The 24,730-nt window shown below is 46.9% G+C and overlaps 1 protein-coding gene across 3 annotated transcripts in view; it reads right to left on the bottom strand.

Annotated features, from left to right (window-relative positions):
• The window catches only part of CLPB (ClpB homolog, mitochondrial AAA ATPase chaperonin), a 143,060-nt gene extending 121,171 nt beyond the window's left edge, over nt 1-21,889 (bottom strand). The window contains exons 1-2 of one of the 3 annotated variants that reach the window (XM_013969731.2): nt 21,280-21,889; nt 16,957-17,008 (exon numbers count right to left, since the gene is read on the bottom strand). In XM_013969731.2, the coding sequence (XP_013825185.2) occupies nt 16,957-17,008; nt 21,280-21,682 (455 nt within the window). In that variant the 5' untranslated portion in view covers nt 21,683-21,889. Of the gene's footprint in view, nt 1-86; nt 92-16,956; nt 17,009-21,279 lie in introns of those variants that run through there. The other 2 variants (XM_013969732.2, XM_018059407.1) reach the window with 2 other exon arrangements.

The raw sequence follows: 24,730 nt of genomic DNA, 5'->3' as shown, positions 1-24,730 counted from the left end.
GGTATTCACTGCACAGTTACCTTGCAAACAGCTAAAATGCAAGGAAGCGCCATGTGAGTGTAGTGCAGAGCAAGAGCCACAGGCACGACTTCTTGGAGGCAGAGGCATGAGCTGTGCCAGAAGGATGGACAGAAGCACAGATTCCCGTAATGCCCTCCTGGGATCTTCTATGGGAGACAGCTCTGCTTCCCCAAGCAGTGCGTGCCGTGGCAGGGACTCAATAAAACACAAATCCAACAATACAAGGCCAGAAAGGGGAGGAGGTGGTCCAGGGCACCCCTATCTGGGTATCTCTATTCAGGGCTCTAAGTTATGTCCCACTCACCAGCTGCCCTGGTGACAAGAAGGCAAGGACTGTCTAGGCAGCTGAAGTGTGGGAAAGGGCCATGAGTGCCACCTACTGGCACCACAGCAGGCCTGTAGGCTGCCACAGAGGGCAGCTGGGTGTTGCCAGGAAGCCTGTTATCCTATGGCAGTGAGACACAGAAGTAGCCCAAATTTCTAAAATTGGGTTGGCACTTGAGCTACTACTGCTAAGCTCCAGAACCCTATGAGATTTTCAGTAAAAAAAGTGGACTGTGCAAAGCCAACCACAGCATCTGGCCCTCTAGATAGGAAAAAAATTTGGCCTTCATTAATTCAGGTTTGTCCCAGTAACAAAGTAGGCTCTTCTCCAAGTCAGGCTCTGTGTTGAGCACTGAGGGTACAGTTGAATCAGACATCTTGCCCACAAGGAGCTCCTGGTCTGAACTGGTGGTGGGGAAATGGAGCACAAGTAAGTGTTTTAAGGATCACAGTGCTCTGAAAGCTGTTTGTAGAGGGTCACTGACCACACAACATGCTTGGCTCTTCTAGTCTTTCAAAACTCTTAAACTGTGGTGTTCAAAAGAGCTCATGTTTCTAGAGCAGCCTACTACGCACCAGGCACTTGACATTTATAATCTCATCTGGTCCTGTGATTAGAGAAGGAGTCATAAAGAGAGAGGGTAACTGACTTGCTTAAGATCACATGCTCAGTAAGTGGCAGCCTGGGCTGGAGCCCACCCTCTCTCTATTGAACCACACTGCCTTCCAGGGTATATATCCCAACTTCTTCTCTTTTCCCACACACTTAGCCTGGGATCAGCACAAATATCTGATGGGACTAATCAGCTGACCCTGGTGAAAAGACCCTGACGCTGGGAAAGACTGAAGGCAGAAGAAGGGGATGACAGAGGATGAGATGGTTGGATGGCATCACAGACTCGATGGACATGAGTTTGAGCAAGCTCCAGGAGCTGGTGAAGGACAGGGAAGCCTGGCATGCTGCAGTCCATGAGGTCGCAAAGAGCTGGACACGACTGAGCGACTGAACAACAACAATCAGCTGACAGAAAATGATTTTTTAAAAAAAGGAAAAACCTTAAGTAGAAAGGAAGTTAAAATGATGAATGGAGATACTCTGATTAGTTCTGCTGTCTAGAACCTTCTCCCTTGGAAGGGACCCCTTCTCTAAGACTGAAGATGAGAAAGGCCAGATCCCTTCGTGGTAGTCTCCATACTACCACCACCACTTTCACAGCTGCATGGCGATATAACACTGTAAAGTGGTCTTGACTTTAGGTTAAAATAACCTTGGCAAACAAACCTAATCAGTAGGTTTTAGAAGTATAGGAAGTCCTAGTTCTCTGCAGACAAGCTTAACAGACTCTCAGAGTATAATGCATCTGCCGAGAAAGCTAATGCAAACTCAAGCCATGTTAACAGACTCATAAAATCTCTAAAAAGGGGATCACTGCCCTGCTCTACACAATGATAGTCACGCCACACCAGAATTCAAATAGGGCACCAAAAACTTTGTGGCCATTTCATTACACAATGACTAGGATGAGAGAAGACTTGAAACCATAGTTTGGAGAACCAAGGTTTATTTGGCTTGGAGCTATTAATATTCAAAAGTCTGAAACAGGGAAAGGGAGCTGTGTAGTCTTAAGAGGACAGAACAAGGACCAAAGAGGCAAGCTGTAGAGAGAGCTAACTACATAACAGCAGCCCACCATGTGTCGAGCGCTATGCCAGGTGCGTTCATAACATTACCTCGGAATTCATCACAACATAAAGTATTTTTCTAATAACAAAGTGCCTGTGTGCTCTGTCACTCAGTCATGTCTGACCCTTTGCAGCCCCATATAGCCTGCCAGGCTCCTCTGTCCATGGAATTTTTCAGGCAAGAGCACTGGAGAGGGTTGCCGTTTCCTCCTCCATACAGAGTGCTTATGCTTACATTACTCCAACTGCCCAGAATGTCTTTCTACCCAGCTCCTTATATCCAAATACTAACATCTCCAGGCCCAGACTGAATGCCCCTCTTGTCTATAGACACTTAACATTCTGTATGTACTAATTACAATTCTCTTACCAGACTGAACGTTCTTTGAAAGGCAAAGGTCATCACGATACATCATGATTCAATGCTGAGTGGGGCATACTGCTCATAATGGGCCTTAAGAATAAATAAATGCCAAAGAAAATGTACAAATGACCAAAAAAAAAAAAACTCATGAAAAGATGTTCATCATTAGCCATCAAGGAAATACAAACCAAAACCACAAAGAGGTATCACTTCACACAACGGCTCTGACAAAAAAGACAGCAATAGGTGTCGGCAAAGGTGTGGAGAAATCAGAAGCCTCACGTGTTATATTGCTGGTGAGAATGTTAAAATGGTATAGCTACTTTGGAAAACAGCCTGACCATTTCTCAAAATGTTAAACATAGAGTTACCACATGACCTAGCAGTTCTACTTCTAGGTATCTGGCCAAGAGATACAAAAACATACATTCACACAAAATTTGTACACACATGTTCATAGCAGTGTTACTCATAATGGCTGAAAATGAAAACACAAATGTTCATCAACTGATGAATGTGTAAATAAAATGTAATATATCTATACATGGAATACTGTTCAGTCACAAAAAGGAACAAAGTACTGCACACGCTACAACAGAGTGAACTCGCTCAGTCGTGCCTGGCTCTTTGTGACCCCGTGGACTGTAGCCCGCCAGGATCCTCTGTCCATGGGATTCTCCAGGCAAGAATACTGGAGTGGGTTGCCATTTCCTTCTCCAGGGGATCTTCCCAACCCAGGGATCGAACCCAGGTCTCCCGCATGGCAGGCAGATGCTTTATCCTCTGAGCCACCAGGGAACACAGGCTACAACAGAGGTGAACCTTGAAAACATATTAAGTGAAAGAAGCTAGTCCTAACAGGACACATATTGTATGAGTCCATTGATATGAAATACCCGTACAGGGAAATCCAGGGGAAAAAAAAGTCAATTAGTAGCTGCCAGAGGCCGGGAGAGGGGGGAATGGGGAGCGAATGCTGATGGGACTGAGTTTTGGGGGGGAGGTGGGGAGGTAGTGATGACAATGTTCTGGAATTAAGACACAGTGATGGCTGCATAATTTGATGACTATATTAAAAAGCCACTGCACTGTATCCTTTAAAAGATGAATTTTATGATGTGTGAATTGTATCTCAAAAGGAAAAAGAATAAGTGAATGAGTAAATGTTTACTCAATCAGAGTAAGCTTATTACTCAGGAGACAGAGTATGCCTCATGCCTAGAGGAGCCCAACTGTGGGCTGGACGGGGCCCATCAGAGAACCTGAAGAGGAGACAAGAACACTGGAGAGGAAGTGAGGCTGAAGACAACAGTGCCTTGGGCTCTGTCTGACCCATCAGGGGCTGTACCTGAGTCCCAGGTGGCCCTGGGAAGGATACTGTTCTGCCTGCTGGACTCTGACCCCTGGGAATTCCATGGGACTCCTCCAACTCTGTGTGCTTTACATTTGGTCCTACCCACTATCTGCAAAGGCCAGTCAAATACACAGACTTCCCAGGAGGCCTGGGCGCTATCCCCACAAACAAAAGGGCACTGAGATGGAAGACTGAGTTCAGCCTCAGAGAGGGATTCTTATGCAGCCTTCCTGGGCCTCCCATCCACATGAATGGAGGATCCTGGAGACCAGTCAGTCTGCCCAGCTGCTGGACCCTGCTGCGGAGACTCTGGAGAATAAATAAGGTTTCATTCAACCAATCAACTGGCCAGACTCCATCTGTACTGTGTGCTTTGTGAGTGCCCAATCAGCCTTGCGTGAGTAGCTATGGTGGAGGCAGGAAGAGGTGCTGTCCACCTGGCTGGGACAGCATGGCCTGGGTGAGGAGACACACGCATGAAGCAACTGTGGAGAAAGACAAGGTGGTGAAGACTCAACATGATACCATCTGGCTCAGACTTTGAGGCTTTGGGAATTTTGATAAGAAAGATCATCATGGGCTAGAACAAGCAGTTAACTGCAATGAGAAAAGCATACACTTTGTATTCATGTGGGACTTGGTTTAAATCACAGCTCTAGTCCTTATGAGTTGCAGGGTATTAAACGCTCAATCATGTCCGACTCTGTGACCCCCATGGACTGTAGCCCGTCAAGCTCCTCTCTCCATGGGATTCTTTGGGCAAGGATACTGGAGTAGTTTGCCATTCCCTTCTTCAGGGGATCATTCTGACCCCAGGGATCGAACCTGGGCCTTCTGCACTGCAGGCAGACTCTTTACCGTCTGAGCCACCAAGGAAGCCAAGGTGGAAAATGGTCACAGCACAATCTGTTTTGCAATACTGCAGCAAAAAATGAAGATACCACATATACCGTATCTGGTACTCTACCTCACGCGCGCGCGCGCGCGCGCACACACACACAGAGAGTGGGCATCTAATAAACAGAAGCTATAACTACTAGGGAAGGTGAGCTTTCTGGAAGAGAAAGGGCTTGAAGGGGGCAATAAACTATGAATAGGATCTAAACAAAAGAATGCGGGTGTTAGAAGCATTACAAAGGCCAACAGGTAGGAAGAAGTAAGCTGCATGTTTAGGACCAGAGAAGCCAAGTCTGACTGGAATGGGGGTTCCTGGGATGGAGGGGAGTCAGGCTTGGCTGGCAGGAATGCAGGGTTGGGGGGCGGGCAGGGGTGCTGTCAATGAAGAGCAGAGTTGAGAGCAGGACAGATTAGGGATCTAGATTTGACATTCATCTTCAGGAACCTCGTACAATCCTAGTAAGGCAGATTGAAATGGTTCTCCCTTGAGCTACAAAACATCTCCCTAAGCTTGGAAAAGTGCTGGGAGGAAACCGTGACCCAGGCAAGCTCCATTCTCCTTCAGGCCTCACAGCATCCTCATCTATAAATTGAAGTGCTAGGACACTTCCAGGGGGGGCAACTTTAGTAAATTACTCAAGCAATCCAAATTTCTGTTTTATCATCTGTGAATTGGGGCTATACTATTTTCATAGTTGTTAAGGATTTAGTAATTTAAGTCTCATGTAATGCCTATTTCAAAAAAGGCATTTAATAAACACCAACCACTATTAGTAATAGTTAATGTTATTAAAATATTACTATTTTATGTATTTGAATACACATATACAAAGAATATATGTTAAAAATATACAAAATTATATTGTTAAAGTAATATGCTAGAAACATTAAATGAAACTCTGAAGTGGGTTCTTAAAAAAAAGTGACAAAACTAAGGTGATAGGTTGGGTGTTTTTTTGCTCCACCTTAATTCATTTACCTTAGGTTCATTAGTTCGGGTCTTTCTGAATGATCACACTAGTTTAATAAGATTGTAGAGGGTAAAAACTGAATATCCAGAAAATTCTATCCCTTATCTTATTTTGCTAGTTCGGGGGAAAAACCTGGTATAATTAACAACACTCAAAAACAACCCTTACTACACACTGAGCACCTAGTAAGTTATTAGGCACAGCACTCGCTGTTTTTTTTCATTTAATTTTCTCACTGAATACACACAGCAATGGTGTGAAGTAGCTCAATCACCATCCCACTCTGCAGATGAAGAATCTAAGGCTAAAATCTTAGGCTACTTTCCCAAGGCCACAGAGAGCTAACAAATGGCACATCTGGGACTGAGACTCACGACTGGGACTCACGTGTCTGAGACTCACGACTGGGAATCAAAGCTTGGTTTCCTCAGACTCTGAATTCCTTTCTGCCAGGATTCCCACTAACGATATGAAAACCTCTTGGGCAGACCCACTGACAAGAGGCACAAGACGAGAACCACTTTACTTGCCTTAGTAGGACTTTGGGCCTGGGACCCTTGTCCAAAGGGAGGAGAGGGAAGGAACCAGGATGCAGACGAGCTGAAGTTCAAAAGTAAGATTTTCTGAGACAGCAGCACTGTGAGGCAAACTGCTAAAGTGAATACGGTAAATTCATAACATATCAGTTTGACTAATTTTAATCTTCTTACATTTCTCTCTGCTCCTCAGTTTCTGGGAAAACTCCTTGGGAAAAAATCCAGCTGGTTCCAGTCATGCTGGTGGGATTTGTGTTATGGCCATGACTGAGCCGGGGCTTTGGAGAAGCAGCACTTGGGCCATAACAATGGTGGAGGGGAGACTGAGCCAGACAGCTGCCCCTGCTGGGAGCCCTGAGGGACTGCAGTTTTGCGGCCTCACTGCCTCCGTGGCTAGATCAGTGCCCAAGCCTGCCACACAACTGGTAGCCACTCAGATTGGTTCCCAATGTTTCTCAGCAATCAGAATTGATGTGTCTGCTAGCACATCAATCCCCTCCCACCCACCCCAACTCAGCTGCCGCTGCTATACAATGGACAGCCTCCAACGCCATGCAAGGCCTGCTTCCTCTCCAGACTCCTGGCACCCCTACCCCCACCCCAAACTGCAGTCCATCGGCCTTTTTCAGTCCTTCACACTTGCTGTTGTCCCTCCCGCCATGGGGCCTCTATAAACAAAAGTTCCTTCTGCCAGAAAGCTCTTCTTGTCCTTCTTCACCTAAGTTAACTCTTTCACTTCGTACTTGAGCTTCCTTTGGGAATTTTTTCCTGGCCAGAGGAAATCTCTCAGAGACACTTGAGATTCTCTATATCATTCCTTTGGAGCATTTGTAACAGCTGTAATTTCATATTTCATGATTAATGTCTGACTAAGCTTTAAGCTTCATGAGACAAGGTCTGTACATTTTTGGCTTATCACTGATCCATCAGGGCTTAGCATAGTGTCAACACACAGTAGGCATTATTTGTTGAATAAATAAATGATTGAATTAAATCATCATTTTAATTTTCTTTTTCCATAAGGGGATGTCAATTTTTTTGTTTACAAGTTTATTATGACTGTAAATAACTACTAACATTTGCCTAACTCCTACCATTTACAAAACACTTTAAAACTACTCAATAAATATTTGTTAACTATTTACGTGAACAGTGATAAACAACACAGCAATGGTCTGCCACCTCCAAAACTCACAGTAGCATGTGTGTGTGTGTGAAAAAGAGAAAGCAAGAGAGAGAGAGAGAAGGAAACAGATGACCCATCCCAAAAGAGGGTGATAAGTGCTATCACACAGGAAGTATAAAAGTACTTGGAGGGCTAGGGACGGCTTCCTGGAAGATGTGACACTGATGACCCAAAGGATGAAAAATCCTCTAGACCACGGGAGTTCACCCTCCTGGAATTTTCATGAGTTTCTGGGAGGGGGGCCTGGCAAGTATCTTACAGTCGAGGTTACTGAGGAAGTTAAGGGACTACTAGCTCAAGACCACACAGCCAAGAAGCAGTAAGGGCCAGCACTAGAGGCTCAACCGCAGGGCTGGGCTTCCCTTCAGGGGCATCCCTCCTTGCTGCGAGCCACTGCAGTAGGCCCTGGCTGTTCTCTGCTCCTGGGCTTGGCCAACCACCTGATCCTGCGGGGCTTCTCAGCAGCTGACTGGCTGTTTCCACAACTCACCTACTCATAAAGTTTTGAAAAAGCTGCTAACCTAATCTTCCCCAGTAGTTTTCTATCACCAAGGAGCAAGCAAACAGAGATTCTGTAAGTTCACACCTCAGAAAACATGCCAGACCCTGGACCACTCTGCAAAGTTGCTGGGCTGGTAAAGGCCCACTTGAGTAAGCCCTGGAGTTACAGTGCATGATCTGGACCCTCTCCAAAGGGCTCAGTTTTCTCTGTAGAGTTTAACACTGAGAACTATATTTCAAAGTTCTCAGGGGGAACCCCATTAACAAGATGTGGAAATGAAGATTCAAAAAGCGAAGGTCTGTGACTTATTAAAGGCTTCTCTGGTGGCTCAAATGGTAAAGAATCTGACTGCAGTGTATGACAACTGGGTTCAGTCCCTGGATCGGGAAGATCTCCTGGAGAAGGGAATGGCTACCCACTCCAGGATTCTTGCCTGGAGAACTCCATGGACACAGGAGCCTGGTGGGCTATAGTCCACGGGTTCACAAAGAGTCAGACATGACTGAGAGACTAACACTTTAACTTGTTTTTTTCATGATCTATTAAGAGTCCCAAAGACAGTAACTGTGACAGAAGTGGAACTTAGGTCTTCTAATTCTAAAATCCTTGTACTTCTTTTGCAGCATTATGCTGCCTTCCAACATCCCAGCATTTAAAAAGAAACCTGTGTAGGTTACACCCTAGCATTCAAGAAACACTCATAAGCTTCAAATTACAAGAGTGATGCCAGTGAGGCCTTGACCTTCGGTCTAGAATAAAGCTTTTGTTTCAACCTACTGCAAGCCACAAGAACATTTACATATTTACTGGTTAAGAGAGTTGGATGTTTTGGTCGCTCTCATGCCATCATTAATATTTTCCCATCCAGCCAAAGTGATACAACAATCGATAAACAGCCTCTCAGAGGCCCCGAGACAGCCGAACGTATTTACCAGCCAGGGTTTTTGTTAATTAGATAAAATCCTTGGATCAATGTGCAGAACATTTACCTATATTGAAGCTAAGCACATTCTGGACACCTTAATCCTGGCACAATGACAGTAAGTGCCTCAAGCCCCAAGCTGGGGCATCCAGGGACAAGAACCAAACCAAGCCATCAATGCAAAGCTAGAATAAATGTGTTTGGCCTCCAACAAAACCCAACCTTTTCTTCTTTCCTGTGTTGCAAATCAAATCAGACTTTTTTCCAAAGGTATCTAGTAAACAAGTTTTAGCTAGTATGAAGTACTTTAACGTCTAAAACCATCAAACCAGAAATCAAAACAAGATGTCAAAACAATCTCTAGACTGATCTTTGAGGCAGCATGGCATGTACGGCAGGAAGAGTCAGAAAGATCCATTCAACTGTCTGCTTGACATCTCCACTTGAATTTCTCACTGAAATGTTAAATTCAACATGTTCAAAACTGAACTCAATCTTTTCCTCCCAACCCAGTCCTCCTCCCCCAGCAGCTTCATCTCAGAGAACGGCAACAGCATCTCCACCGCTGATCAAGCCAGAAAACAGAAATTCATTCTTAACACCTTCTTCTCCCTAATCAACCATATGCAAATTCATTCATTCAAGATTCACCTACTGAGTACCTCCTACGTACCAGGCACTGATGCTGTTCTAAACATCACCAAGTCCTGTCTAACTTACCTCCTCCATCTCTGCTACTGACACCTTGTCCCAAGTCACCACCTGCCACCATCCTTTCTGGTCTGGACTACTCCAGTCACTATCAACGGGTTTTCCTGCATCCACCGCAGCTCCCTATCAATCTGTTCTCCATGGAGCAGCCAGAGTGATCTTTTAAAATTACAGATCTAGATCATGTCACCAAGTCTCTCTCTCTATTTCTGTCACATACACACACCTTAAAACTCTTCAGTGGCTTCCCACTGTTCTTAGTAAAAACCATTAACGTGGCCAACAGATCCAGTGTGATATGGTCCTTGCTTAACTCCCCAACCTTATGTCATGCCCTCTCCCACTTATAGTCCAGTCATTCTGGACTTCCCTCAATTCCTCTGCATCTTTTCTTGACTCAGGGCCTACTGTCCTTTTAACCCAATATTCTTCTAGCTTTCTCTTCATCCTTCAGAGTTCACTTTAACTTCGCTCAGATGCTTTAGCTTACTGATAACATACCCCCAACCCTCCACCGCTCTCATACTCAAGATTAGACTCCCAAGTGTCTTGTGCTTCACTTTTTAACAAAGTTTTACTGAGATATAATTCACACACCATAAAATCCATGTATTAAAAGTGCACAACTTGTTTTTAGTAGATTCAGAGTTCTGTGATCTTGACTACCAACCCCAGAACATTTTCATTAGCCTCCCCCCAAAAAACTCATCATTTTCTATTCCCTCCCAACCCCGGCCTCTCCAGTCCTTGGCAATCACCAATCTACTTTCTGTCTCTATAGATTTGTCTATTCTGGACATTTTATGTAAACTGAATCATATAATATGTGGTCTCTTGTGTCTGGCTTCTTTCACTTAGCATAATGACTTCAAGGTTCTTTAACGTAGCACATACACAGTATTCGTTATTGATAAATAATATTCCACTGTATGCCTGTATCATACTTTTTATTTACCCACTGATCAGTTAATGGACTTTGGGGTTTCTTCCCTCTTTAGGCTAGTATGAATAATGCTGCTATTAACATTCTTGTACCAAGTACATTCATGCACGTTTTCATTTTTCTGGAGTACACACCTAGGAGTAGACTTGCTAGGTCATATGTTTAATATTTTGAAGAACTGCCAATTGCTTTCCAAAGCAATTACACCATTTCACATCCCCACCAGCAATATTTAAGGGTTCCAACTTTTCCACATCCTTACCAACACTTGCTATTATCTGTCTTTCTGATTACAGTCATCCTAATGTGTGAGAAGTGGTATCTCATTGTGGCTTTGATCAGTATTAAATATCCCCAGGGAAGGGAATAGTTGGCCACCCTAGTATTCTTGTCTGGAGACTCCCATGGACAGAAGAGTTTGGTGGGCTACAGCACATGGGGTCTCAAAGAGTCAGATATGATGGAGTGACTAAGCATAAGCATCCTAATACTAACGATGTTGAGCATCTTTTCATGTGCTTATTGGTCAGTTTGAATATCTTCTTTGAAGAAACATCTATTTGGATCCTTTGTCCACTTTTAAGTTGGGCTTTTATTTATTGTTGAGTTTGCGTATTCCTAACACAAATCTCATACTAATTTGCAAATATTTTCTCCCTTTCTGTGGGAGAAACTTTTCACCTTCTTGAAAGTGTTCTTTGAACACAAACATTTTTACTTCTGAAGTCCAATTTATCTCATTTTCTCTCTGATTTCCTGTGCTTTTGGTGCCATATCTAAGAAGGCTTGCCTAGCCCACAGTCACAAAGATTTACTACTATGTTTTCTTCTAAGAGTTTTATAGTTTTACATTTAAATCTATGATCCATTTTAAGTTAATTTTTGTGTACAGATGAGATAGGGCTACAGTTGTATTTTTTTTACATGGAGATATCCAGTTGTCCCAGCACCATTTGTTGAAAGGGCAAATTGCACTTCATTTTAAAGTACATAACTATAACTGCATAGTCACCTGGCTCCCAGTTAGACTGTAAGTACCAGGAGGGCAGGAACTGTGCCCATCCTGTTCACCACTGTATTTCCAGCACTCAATCCAATACCTATCTCCTAATAAGCACTCAGATATTTTGGCTGAACGTAATACATTTATTATTAACAATAAACACTAACAACTCTATTATGAATTATAGGTTTTATCATTTCCACATTACTTAGGCTTACAGAAGTTAAGCAACCTATGCCTTGTTCTGCTGGTTCTCAATTTTTGACTTAAGTGTTCCCTCCTCACCTGAGAAGCAGGTTAGTGAGCTCCTCAGAGCAAAGATTGCTTCTCCTTCCTCATTTTGTTGCCACCAACACAAAGTCAGCTCAGGGATAGGCAGAAGAGACAGGCTGGACAGATGAGTGACTGACGGACAAGTGGACAATGCTCTCCATAACCGGGTCCCTACTTATCTCCAGTCTCTCCTGGCCTCAGACTCTGATCCAGCAACACCAAACAGTGTAAGAGTATACAGCTTCCCCTCCTCACCACACACTCAGGCTGTTTCTCGCCTCAGCCTCAGTACTATCACTTACACTGTTCCTTTTGCCTAGAATGCCTTTGCCGTCTATTTGCTAAACACTCCTAATATTTTAAGACTCTGATCAGGATTTCCTCTGGGACATTTTCTCCGGTCCGCCCGGTAGATGAGGGCCATGTGCTGGGCTCCTGTCTCAGCACTATGAGTGGAGACAGCCTAAGGACCTGCAGTGACTGGAGAGCACGGTGTCTGTCCATGAATCCTCCAGGCAAGATCACTGGAGTGGGTAGCCATTCCCTTCTCCAGGGGATCTTCCTGACCAGGAACTGAACCTGGGTCTCCTGCATTGCAGGTGGACTCTTCATCGTCAGAGCCACCAGGAAGCCCTCCTGTCTCAGCACAGATCATGCTGCGTCACCAGTCTTCCCCTGACTCCTTAATTGAGGGCAGGAAGCGTGTCTGGTCAGTTGTCCCCGAAGCCAAGTAAACCACCCAGCATGCGGCAGGTGCTCAGTAAGCTTTCATCAAACAAACAAATGAATCCTGGAGAGAAAGGGCAGGCAGTCTGAAGTTCAAGACTGATACCACCATACTTCCTTCATTTAAAAAATGCTTGTGCTGATGGAAACAACTGAGTTAAGCACTCAGCAGAGGCCTAGCTCCCTGCTGGGAGAAGGGGAGTGGGTAGGGGTATAGTCTTTCACCCAGACTTGTTTGAAAAGAAATGTGATCTCTGCGGCGAGAACAGGAGGCCTCACTACTCCCAGCCCCGACAGCCCCTCACTCGGCTCTGTCCGATCCTGGACAGATGTGCCTTCAGACTGCCCTGGGCCCTAGGTTTCGGTTGAGTAGGTTCCTGAGTCCAGGAGCCAGGCGTGGGGTGGGCTGAGCCCAGGAGCAGGGCCACCTGCTCACGCTCCCGACAGGTGGGATGGAGCCTCAGGACCGGGCTCCCACTCCTGAAGAGCCACAGCTGGACCTGCAAACAATGTTTAAGTGCCTTGGGGGAAGAAGGAAACAGCTGCCACACAAAGAGAAAGGAGAGGAGGACAGGAAGGAAAAGAGATCCAGTCTCCTTCTGATATAGCCAGCTGGAGTTTGAAAATTAAGACTCTGGAATGCCTGCTTCCGGTTTGCTGGCAAGTCAGTAAAAAGTAGCTTTCCCCAACTTTCACTGTACTGGAAAAGAGGATAAGACATGTGTGGAACCAGACCTTGTCCCTGCCATGGGGAGGCACACAATCCAGTGTTTAAGGTGAAGGCCAGTCCAAAGCTCCTTAATATAAAGAACATGGTGAGTGCCAGAAGCTTCCCTGTGCCTTTAGCCAGGCAGGCCCACACCACGAATGGTTAGCCAGCTCCACGTAAAACAGGTAACAGTGCCCACACTTCAGAGCTGTTGGTTTGATCATCTCATGCTGCCTGAGGATTCCTCATCTGTTCCTGATTTGGGCAGTGTGTGAACCACGCTGGTTTTCCTGTTCATGGGCTGAGTGCCTCTTCAGTCCTGATGATCAGCCCAGCTTCTCCCACCTGACCTAAAACTTCTCTTCTAGTAAAGCAGTCTTCTCCTGCACGTCTGGCACAGCTCTTCCTAGATGACCTGACCACCAACCCCACCCCATCCTGTCCCCACCCCAGGCCAGCAGAAGGTGCAGGGTAATGGGCAGATCACACTCAGCTGGGAGGAGTCTGAAGTACTTGAGTGGAGGCTGGGAGGCTTTAAAGCAAAGGTGTAAGGAACACAGTGTACACACAGCGGTCTGTGTGGAAGGCCCACACCTAGACCCCAGAAACTGCAGATTCCAGAGTATCCTTCAAGAAGATGATGAAACTCCCCACCTCCGAACAGAAGAGCTTTGAATTGCTTCCCTTCACTATCAAGGGCTCTCCCAAGGCTCTGGGAAGGTAGGGGGTTATCAAGGCAGAGACACACACAGCCCAGAACCCAGAGAGGGATGGGAGAAAAGGAGGGGAGAGACAGCATTACTCCAGGTCTGAGTTTTATTCCAAATACTGATTTGACCACACAGATCATATACATGGTGATCCAACTGTGTATAAACTATGAGTAAATATTTTTAAAAATTGAGAATGGAATTCTATCCTGGTATTAGCAGCTCTGTTGGGCAGAGCTAAAGGCCAGGACACAGATAGGAAGAAATTAACGGTAGTGTTAAGCACCTGTGCAGAGTCTAGAGTGTAAAAAGGCTAAATAATCAAGGACCTGTGGTAGGAATTCAAGGAAGTTTCCTTCAAGCAAGGGTGGTCAGCTTCCCCCAACTCCCTCATGTAGGTCCAGCTCTCTGAGCAGGAAGAGCTGTGATTGGCAGGTCACGTGTTTGTTTCCTTGAGACCACATGATGAAGGCGAGGGGAGACCGTCAGTTCTGAGGGGCCGGGTCTGTGCGTTGCTCATCTCTGCCTCCCTCACAAGGGGTGAAGGGAGATTCTGATTGAGTCTTCATGATCGAGAGAGACAGGACAAGAGGAGGCAGGAGAAAAGCAGGTTAGAGACTGGGGACATAAAGGGAAATCCTTGCAGACACTAGCCACATATGCAAGAACAAATGTTCTGAACCACACACATACCATAAATTCAATCACTTTCTGTAATTTGGGGGTGGGAGGCTTAACTGTTAAGAAAAAATGTATATTTGAAAGAGCTAAATCAATCAGCCCTTGGGGGCTAAGTGAAACAGAAAAGGAATACGTCAAGGCTGTATATTGCCCCCCTGCTTATTTAATTTCTATGCAGAGTACATCATGCAAAATGCCGGGCTGGATGAAGCACAAGCTGGAATCAAGATTGCGGCAAGAAATAGCAATAACCTCAGACGTGCAGATGACACCACCCTTATGGCAGAAAGCGAAGAGGAACTAAAGAGCTGCTTGATGAAGGTGAAAGAGGAGAGTGCAAAAGTTGCCTTAAAATTCAACATTCCAAAAATGAAGATCATGGCATCCGGTCCCCACTTCAAACACATAGGGAAACAACGGAAACAGTGACGGACTTTATTTTCTTGGGCTCCAAAATCCCCTCAGCTGGTGACCACAGCCATGAAATTAAAAGACGCTTGCTCCTTGGAAGAAAAGCTATGACAAATCTAGACAGTGTACAGAGACATTACTTTGCTGACAAAGGTGTGTACAGTCAAAGGTATGGTTCTTCCGGTGGTCATGTACAGATGTGAGAGTTGGACCATAAAGAAGGCTGAGCACCGAAGAATTGATGCTTTTAAACTGAAGTGCGGGAGAAGACTCTTGAGAGTCCCTTAGACTGCAAGAGATCAAACCAATCAATCCTAAGGGAAATCAACCCTGAATATTCATTGGAAGGACTGATACTGAAGCTGAAGCTCCAATACTTTGGCCACCTGATGAGAAGAGCTGACTCACTGGAAAAGACCCTGAGGCTGAGAAAGACTGAAAGCAGGAAGAGAAGGGGACAACAGAGGATGAGATGGTTGGATGGCATCGCCAACTCAATGGACATGAGTTTGAGGAAGCTCTGGGAGATACCGAACGACAGGAAACCTGGTGTGCTGCAGTCCATGGGTTCGCAAAGAGTCAGACATGACTGTGACTGAACAAAACTCAGCCTCCCCTGGTGAGGAACAGGTGCTCTCACAGCCCTGCTGCTCTGCACACGCATGGCCTGTCCTGGCTCGCCGGAGGAAAGCAGCAGCCTGGCAGCAGTCACCTAGCAGTCATCAACAGGTGACTAAAGGGTCAGCAAAGGCCTTAAATGAGGGGCACAACCAGCTGCCACCCCGTCATGCCACCATACTGCAGCAGAAGGAAGCGAGGCTCATCTGTTTCTGAGGGAATGAATATGCCATACACTGCCTGCAGTTATGAATGGCTCTTATAACAGCAAGCTGACATCTGTGCTTGGTTTTTAAGATGCATCATCGCATGTTTATTAAACTACTGCTCCATCATATTTATTTGGCTACGAAACAACTCCCAGCCCATACTTCCAAAAGTGGTTTATTAAAAACTAAGCCTTGAACATTAATACTCAAAAGCACCCTCGAGAGTCAATAATAATATGGCAGATAAAATGAAAGGGAATCAAAGCAGTAAGTCTTGATGGGGGCTGTGGCTGCCTTTCAACACTTTCTTTCACATTCAGGCAGCTGGAGTGGGGAGGAGCACCATGGGCGCGTGGTGCTGGGTGCGCTGATAGCCACTTCCATCACCTAATTTCCTGTCCAAAATGTGGACATGGCGGCAGGGAAGGGAGGGTGTCCCACAGCCACCTAATCTATACAAAAGGCAGTGGAAAAGAAAAGAAAAAAAGGCCAAAGTTCGGCCGAATGCTGGGCACCAAGTTTCACCAAGGATGAAGCCTCTGCCCCTAACAGCCCCACATTGATGCCCCATGTCAGAGTATCCATCCAGGACAGACTCTATTCTGCCCTGGCAGCCAGCTGAGGCCTGGGTCAAGTCCTGTCCCTACGCGGAAACAAACCTCCGATCAAACTGGCCAGTGGTCGCTGGGGGAACAGATGAGCTAGGGAAGCTGGAGAAATGCAGTCGGACCCCAGGCAGGCACCCAGCCCTGCAGGCAGGTGGCTCTGGCAGAAAGACCTCTTCCAGCTCCCTCCCAAACCTCCAAGTGTCTCCACTGTGCCCACCCGCACTCCATCCAGTCAATAAGCAACTACCCGTGGCCAACCCCACAGAGAAACAAGAACAAAGTGGAAGATTCACGGAGGAACCCACAAGATGTAGGAGGGATCCCAAACCATGCCCTGAGAAGAACAGAGCAACCGAGGGATCGCGGCTGTTTGGGGCCAGAAAAGTGACACAGGAGCTGACTCTCTACCTTAAGATATCCAAGGGCTGGCCTGGGCCAAAGGAGCCCAAGTGACTCACTGACTACACGAAGTCACAGGGTTTGGTTCCCAGCTCAGCATGAGGATTTCCTCCAAGGCAGTCACCACCAGAGCAAGGGCACCACCCCACTCAGGCCTCCTGCATGGGAGGGCAAGGCCTGGGGTTCGATACTCACCTGCTGACTTCTTGGACATTGTTGGCTCGAGCAGCTTCCATCAGGGCTGCATCTGAAGAGAGAGAGGGCACCAATCAGACTCCTGGCCAACCCTCAGAGCTTCCTGGAGGGCCCAGAAAGACAGTGGAAGTGAAGGCACTTCAGATACATGGGCTTTAACAAGTAAAAAGATGCCAAGATATACAAAGAGAAAGCTAGTCCTCCCCTGCCCACGTGAAAGCCTCTGTTAACAACTTGTCTTCCACATCTTTCTATCAGAGACCAGACTCAGAACTCTCATCACACAGGTGATCCAAGGAATGTGTTAGTACCAGGTGTGGCCTACAGTAAACACTCAATGTGTGAATGCCTTCGCCTTTCATTAGCTATAAAGCTCTACAGGGCTTCCCTGGTGGCTCAGAGGTTAAAGCGTCTGCCTCCAGTGCAGAAGACCCGGGTTCGATCCCTGGGTCAGGAAGATCCCCTGGAGAAGGAAATGGCAACCCACTACAGTATTCTTGCCTGGAGAATCCCATGGACTGAGAAGCCTGGTGGGCTGCAGTCCACGAGGTCACAAAGAGTCGGACACGACTGAGTGACTTTACTCTGCAGGTTTATGTAACTATCACATTATTGATCATCCCCCTACCTTGCCCCACTTTCTCTTCCAACTTCAGTCTCCCAGCCTAGTTTTGAATCTTGATGTTATAGGTCACAAACCTAGGAGGACAGAATAGGGAGGAGCAGGCAGAGGTGTGGACCCCTCCGAGAGTGGACAGAGCCTTGACCAGGAGCCAGGCTCCACCACAGCCTGTCCACTGTTCACCCTGTGCTGTGGCGGCCTTTCCCCCCTCAACGCCAGCTTCCCTGACTATAAAGCAGGGGCACTAATCCCTGCCCTGACAGCCTTACAAGGATGCTAAAGAAATAACGGTTGAAAAGCCTGCAAACATCCCAGTGCCAAACCCAACGAAGGGAGAGCCAAAGTAGAGGATTCCAATCCATCCCTTAGGAATCGCCAGGCCTAGCAGAAAGGCAATGGCAAGCTTGGCCTGGCCTGGGCAGCGTGCGGGCTGCTGGCACCACCTTGTGGCCATGAGGAAAAGCTGTCAACAGCAGAGGCACATTCTCTCTCCCAGGTGGCTGCAACACTGAGCTCAGCTGCTCCTGAGCTCCCACTGATGGGCACCAGACAGACTCAGACCCAGCCCTGTCTCAGGGAGCTCTCAGTCCAGCCAAGAGAGTCACCAAGTGAAACAGAGAGGCGGCACTGGGCAGGGTGAAGAGCAGACCTGGGTCTGGTCTTAACTCTGCCACTTACTTGCTGTATGACCTGGCTCACTCACCTAACCTCCTGTGTACAATATCCACCTTATCAGACATATGCAAACCAGTCCTGTGGTTCAGACCGATGCATAGGCCTACACGTCGCCTCCTGGCCTAGACTCCAGGGCCAGGTCTTCCTCAGTTCCCCAGCTGTTCCCCCAGCACACACCCAGGATGCTTGGGCAGCCCCCAGCTGGAAGGGGAACAAGCCTTCCTCAGATACTGCTGTATTCTCTCTCTCCTCACTCTTTTAAAAAGAAGTAGCTTCTGCAAGGTCCCAGAGGGAATGAGGAATGGGCTGAGATTAGAACCGGGGTCCCCTGGCTCCTAAAGGGCAGAACTGATTATGCTGCACTGAGGGCCTTGGCTCACAACTCTCAAGTCAGGAGACAAGGGAACTGGCAAGTCAGAAGCTGGGATCGGTCATGGTTTGGTAAATGTCATATATTTTGGTAAAAAGACCCCAGTGTCTTTTGCTGGGGTTCACATGCCACAGAGTCCAATCTGGAGCCCCTCAAAAGCTCTGAGGCAAGACCTTGGACACTTTCTCCCCATCTGTCTAAACCTGCTGGACTTGGGACATTCCCTGCTCATCAATTTTCCATGGCTTTCCATCACCTATAGGAGAATTTCAGACCCTCCAAACCCTCGCGCCTGATATCCACACCCTACTCCCTCTGCTCTCACCTCATTTGAAAGACCTCCTCTCCTCCAACCAGGCTGGACAAACTGCTAGCCTCTATATGTACTATTCCGACCTGCGCTTTGTTCCTGGAAACATTTCCATAGAATACAAACCATCTTGAGGAACATTTACTAAGCACCTACACTAAACACCAGGGACTATGCTGGACAGTGCAAAAGTATTAAGGAAAGGAACTGGCATCAACCTGAAAATATCAAGACGCACTCCCTGCTCTCAAGGAGCTCACAGTATCACTCTCCTTTTCATCTCTTGCCTTATCCTTCACAACTCAAATTCAAATTCCCCATCCTCAAGGAAGATCTCCAATCATTCAGGAAGGCTTTCCTGACCATGCTGGCCTTCTGATCCCCCAAAACACACTGTTAGATGACTCGCCAGATGCACAGGTCTAATGGCCCACACTGTCCCCTTAGCTGGCATTGTGTTAAGTCACGAGTTCCACATCAAGCTTTAAAGTAGGCGCACAGAGGGTATTCATACCTCTGTGGGTGTGGAAGTAATAGAATCACAGTGTGCCTAAGCTAGAAGAACCCTTAGGAGCTCTGTTCGCTGCTAAGTCACTTCAGTCGTGTCCGACTCTGTGCAACCCCATAGACGGCAGCCCACCAGGCTCCCCCGTCCCTGAGATTCTCCAAGCAAGAATACTGGAGTGGGTTGCCATTTCCTTCTCCAATGCATGAAAGTGAAAAGTAAAGTGAAGTCGCTCAGTCGTGTCCGACTCTTAGCGACCCCATAGACTGCAACCCACCAGGCTCCTCCATCCAAGGGATTTTCCAGGCAAGAGTACTGGAGTGGGTTGCCATTGCCTTCTCCATGGAGCTCTGTTTCAACACCCTCATTTTATAAATGAGGAAATAGGACCATGAGAAAGGGCAAAAGTCCAAAGTCATGTGGGAATTAAAGATAGAACAAAACAAGACCCCAGGTGACCTTACTCCCTGCCAAGGCTCTTCCTATACAGCTGGCCACATCCTGCTGAATAAACAAATGAATGTCAAGGGCATCCCTCCTCTTGGTCCAAAGTCTCAGAGCCTGGGATGCATGGAATCTTGAAACACCATGCCTCACTCTTCTCTTCGAGGAAGAGCTGAGAACCTGAGTAGCTGGACTCATGTAGGCTAGAAGTCTAGCTCTCTGCCTGCTCTCCCAGTCCCTGCTCGACTCCATGCACCCAAGGGTGATGCCAACCTGGGTCAGCCAGCCCCCGTGGTTGCTCTAGTTCTCTAGGGAGCCACCTCCCTAGAGAGGAACTAGAGTATTCCTTGTCCTGCCAACTTCCCCACATAGCAAGATCACCTCATGCCTGAGACCAGGCACAGCAGAACCCTAGAAGTCTCCCTGATGAACACACCCACACTGCTGAACTACAAAAGGAATCAGAATAACAACACTGTAAGAGTAATGAGAAATCACCCTTCACCTGTGGGGAAACAATCTAGAGAGGAGCAAGCAGAGCCAAAGTTGGCACTGAAACCAAGTCTCTTCCCTTCTTAGGCCATGGACCCCAAGGACTGTAGCGTACCAGGCTCTTCTGTCCGTGGAATTTTTCAGGCAAGAATACAGAAGCTGGTTGCCATTCTCTACTCCAGGGGATCCTCCCAGACCAAAGATCAAACCCACGTCTCCTGTGTCTCCTGCATTGGCAGGTGGATTCTTTACCACTGCACCACATGGGAAGCCAAACAGGTTTCCTGGAGACCTCTTAAAAAGGAACTGAACCAGATAGAATGGTAGAAAAATAGGCCACATGCTAATTTCAGATGTTTAGTCCAGCGCTCCCATTGTACAGATGGATAAGGTGATACTCCAAGAAAGGAGGCTGACCTTTAATAACTGTATTATTATAATACAATAATAATTATTATTGGCTTCCTAGGTGGCGCCAGTGGTAAAGAACCCACCTGCCAATGCAGGAGACATACAAGACGCAGGTTTGAACCCTGGGTAGGGAAGATCCCCTAGAGGAGGGTATGGCAACCCACTCCAGCAGTCTTGCCTAGAGAATCCCACGGACAGCGGAGCCTGTCAGGCTACTGTCCACAGGGTCCCATAGAGTCGGACACGACTGAAACGACTAGGCATGCATGCAATTATTATTCTAATACAGTAACAGTTGCATAATTTGAGAAATTACACAACTCAGAGGCACTGAACTCCTCAGCCTGCTCTATGACCAAATTATGTCTGGGTCCTACGAGGACTGAAGGTCTAGTGGTCTAAATCTATAAGCAACTCCCACCCTCCAACCTCATGGACTCAGGACCCACCTCCCGCCTCTCACTTGCACATAACCAGACTGTCCCGATAATCACCCTTGCTGGACGGGCTCTTGTTGTAACAATGAACCACCAGCGCCGTGGCTAGGGCCCACACGCCCAAGCCGGATCTGCTGAGGACTCCATTCCAGCTGTCCTGCCCAGGCAGTGTATCTTCGGGGCTAGGAAGATGTCCCCACGTGGCAGCTGCAAGGTAGGGGGTCTCGGTACGTCCTCTCTGGCGCCCTCCAGTGGCTGCCCCTCCTCCGGTGAGTAGGGCCGGCGACGTTCCATGGCGCCCCCCGACGGCCGCCCTCAGCCACTGAGGCTCCCCGCGGCCCCCGGTGGTCACACTCTGGCCGGTGGCACTTTCGTGGCTCCGGAGCGATGGGGACCTAAGCAGCTGGAGAAGGAGCCGCGGCGCCGGCGCTGTTCTCTTCGACACCAGGGACCCCAGCATCGTGACAGCTGCTTCGATAACCCTCTGGTGCCGGCGCCTGTGCTGACCACTTCCAACATGGCTGCCGCGGCGCGTTCGAAGACGCCGCGGAGTGGAATTACGCACTACCTCACGGGAGTGGTAGTCCCTAATCCTAGATCTTGACGTAGCGGGGGAAGAAATAAACTACATTTCCCAGAAGGCTGTGGAACTAGCGTCATAATGACTGCAGACTTACCGGATCCTGGGGCGTATTGGGAAATGGAGTTTGGACATGGGGGCGTGGCAAGAAGGGAAACACCTAGCAGGGGCCAGGCCATTAGAGTTAAGGTTGGAATCCCAGAGTCTCCTTCCAAGTGTAGCTAAAACATGCGATGCAATTTCTGAGTATTGTAAATTAAACGGGACTCTTCAGCAACTTGTACTTCTTTTAGCCTGTATCTCTTTTTAGCCTGGGACTGCTTTTCACAAAGATAGCTAGGGTAACTGATGCACCTGAAATAGGAATTCCTTTTCTTTTCTCTCTCTTTGTTTATTCTGCACAGACATTCTTTCTGTTAAAAAGTTGATGCCTAATCTTGCTTTCCCACTTACCCTATATTTAAGGTGCTTTCACATGTTCTATCTGTCTCATCCTTGTGGCAGCCACATAAGGGAAACTGGGCTAGGACTTTTATTCCTGTGTACAGGGAAGGGAATTTAGGCTCAAAAATAAAAGAATTTGTCAATAGATCAATACGTAAAGCTCAAGCCTTCAACTCCAAGCCATCACCCCTTTGATACTTGCACCCCTATCCTGCCCTCATTTCTCCAGATTGAACCCGTGACCAGGTGAAAAATGAAATGCTTTTTTTTTCTAGGTTAGAAACGGATTTATTTAGAGAGAAGCACACTCCACAGAGCTCCAGCCTTCTCAGAAGCAAGAGCAGTCTTGGGAGAAACACACTCCACAGACTAGAGTGTGGGCTGTCACAGAGGGTATGAGTAGTCTTGAAATGCAGTGTGGTTAGTTTTTATAGGCTGGGTTATTTCACAGGCTGATGAGAAAAGCTGTGATAAACCTAGATAGCATATTAAAAAGCAGAGACATCACCTTGCCGACAAAGATACAAATCGTCAAAGCTTTGTTTTTTCCAGTAGTCATGTATGGATGTGAGAGCTGGACCGTAAAGAAGGCTGAGCACTGAAGAAATGATGCTTTTGAACTGTGGTATTGGAGAAGACTCTTGAGAATCCCCTGGACTGCAAGGAGATCCAACCAGTCAATCCTAAAAGACACAAATCCTGAATATTCAGGGAAGGACTGATGCTAGAGCTGAAGCTCCTGTATTTTGGCCACCTGATGTGAAGATCTGACTCACTGGAAAAGATCTTGATGCTGGGCAAGATTGAAGTCAGGAAGAGGAGGACAGAAGACAAGATGGCTGGATGGCATCACTGACTCAATGGACATGAGTTTGAGCAACTTCGGGAGATGGTGAAGGACAGGGAGACCTGGCGTGCTGCAGAGCAACTGAACAACAACAAGCGAGGATTATTCTAGCTATTTTTGGTGGAGGGGTAAGTGTGGAGATTTCCAGGAATTGAGCCACTGCCCACTTTTTGGTCTTTGATTGTTGGCTTTGGAACTGTCATGGCACCTCTGGGTTTGTCATTTACCTTGTTGATGTATTACAATGAGCATATACTGAGGATCAAGGTCTAGTCTAAGCTGACTTATCTGCCATCTTGCTGCTGCTGCTGCTAAGTCACTTCAGTCATGTTCGACTCTGTGCGACCCCATAGATGGCAGCCATCTTAGGCCCATTTGATTCTAATCAGTTTATGTTGTGTCCTCAGGCTATGTCATTCTTTCAAAGATTGTGCTCTGCCCTCTTCCCCCCTGTTTCATTTGACCCTCAGATTTTACTCCATATTGTTACGGGAAGCAGAAGGGCAATGGTCCATCTTCTGTAACTGAGAAGGCTCTTCGTTATACCAGTTCTAGATCCTGTTCCTGCACTTACTTCAGAGTATCAGAACCTTCCCAGATGACTCTATTTAAATAAGCTATCTTCCTTTCCACATCGTTCTTATCCTGCCTACTTTGTCTTCATATCACATAGCACTTGACATGCTGTTGTTGTTTAGTTGCTAAGTCATGTCTGACTCTTTTGTGACCCCATAGGCTGTAGCTCGAAAACTCCTCTGTCCATGGGATTTCCCAGACAAGAATGCTGGTGTCGACTAAAATAGATGCACAACTTGAGAGCTTCAAGTTAAGTTTTATTTGAGGCAAAATGAGGACTGTAGCCCAGGAGGCAGCACCTCAGATAGCTCTGAGAGATAGCTCCAAAGAGGCAGTCAGTTCAGTTCAGTTCAGTTCAGTTGCTCAGTCATGTCTGATTCTTTGTGGCCCTGTGGACTGCAGCATGCCAGGCCTCCCTGTCCATCACCAACTTCTGGAGTTTACTCAAACTCATGTCCATTGAGTCGGTGATGCCAGCCAACCATCTCACCCTCTGTCATCCCCTTCTCCTCCCACCTTAAATCTTTCCCAGCATCAGGCTCTTTTCCAATGAGTCAGTTCTTTGTATCAGGTGACCAAAGTATTGGAGCTTCAGCTTCAGCATCAGTCCTTCCAATGAATATTCAGGACTGATTTCCTTTAGGATGGACTGGTTGGATCTCCTTGCAGTCCAAGGGACTCTCAAGAGTCTTCTCCAACACCACAATTCAAAAGCATCAAATCTTCAGCACCCAGCTTTCTTTAAAGTCCAACTCTCACATCCATACATGACTATTGGAAAACCATAGCCTTGACTAGATGGACCTTTGTTGGCAAAGTAATGTCTCTGCTTTTTAATATGCTGTCTAGGTTGGTCATAACTTTCCTTCCAAGGAGTAAGCATCTTTTAATTTCATGGCTGCAGTCACCATCTGCAGTGATTTTGGAGCCCCCCAAAAATAAAGTCTGCCACTGTTTCCGCTGTTTCTCCATCTATTTGCCATGAAGTGACGGGAAGAGGCAGTCGGGGAACGTAAATATATAAGATTTTAGTGAAGGGGGAGTTCAATGCAATCAAGCGG

This window comes from Capra hircus, chromosome 15 (genome assembly GCF_001704415.2).
Source record: "Capra hircus breed San Clemente chromosome 15, ASM170441v1, whole genome shotgun sequence".
In the NCBI taxonomy this organism is placed as follows: domain Eukaryota; kingdom Metazoa; phylum Chordata; class Mammalia; order Artiodactyla; family Bovidae; genus Capra; species Capra hircus.
This window is presented reverse-complemented; position numbering and strand designations above follow the sequence as displayed.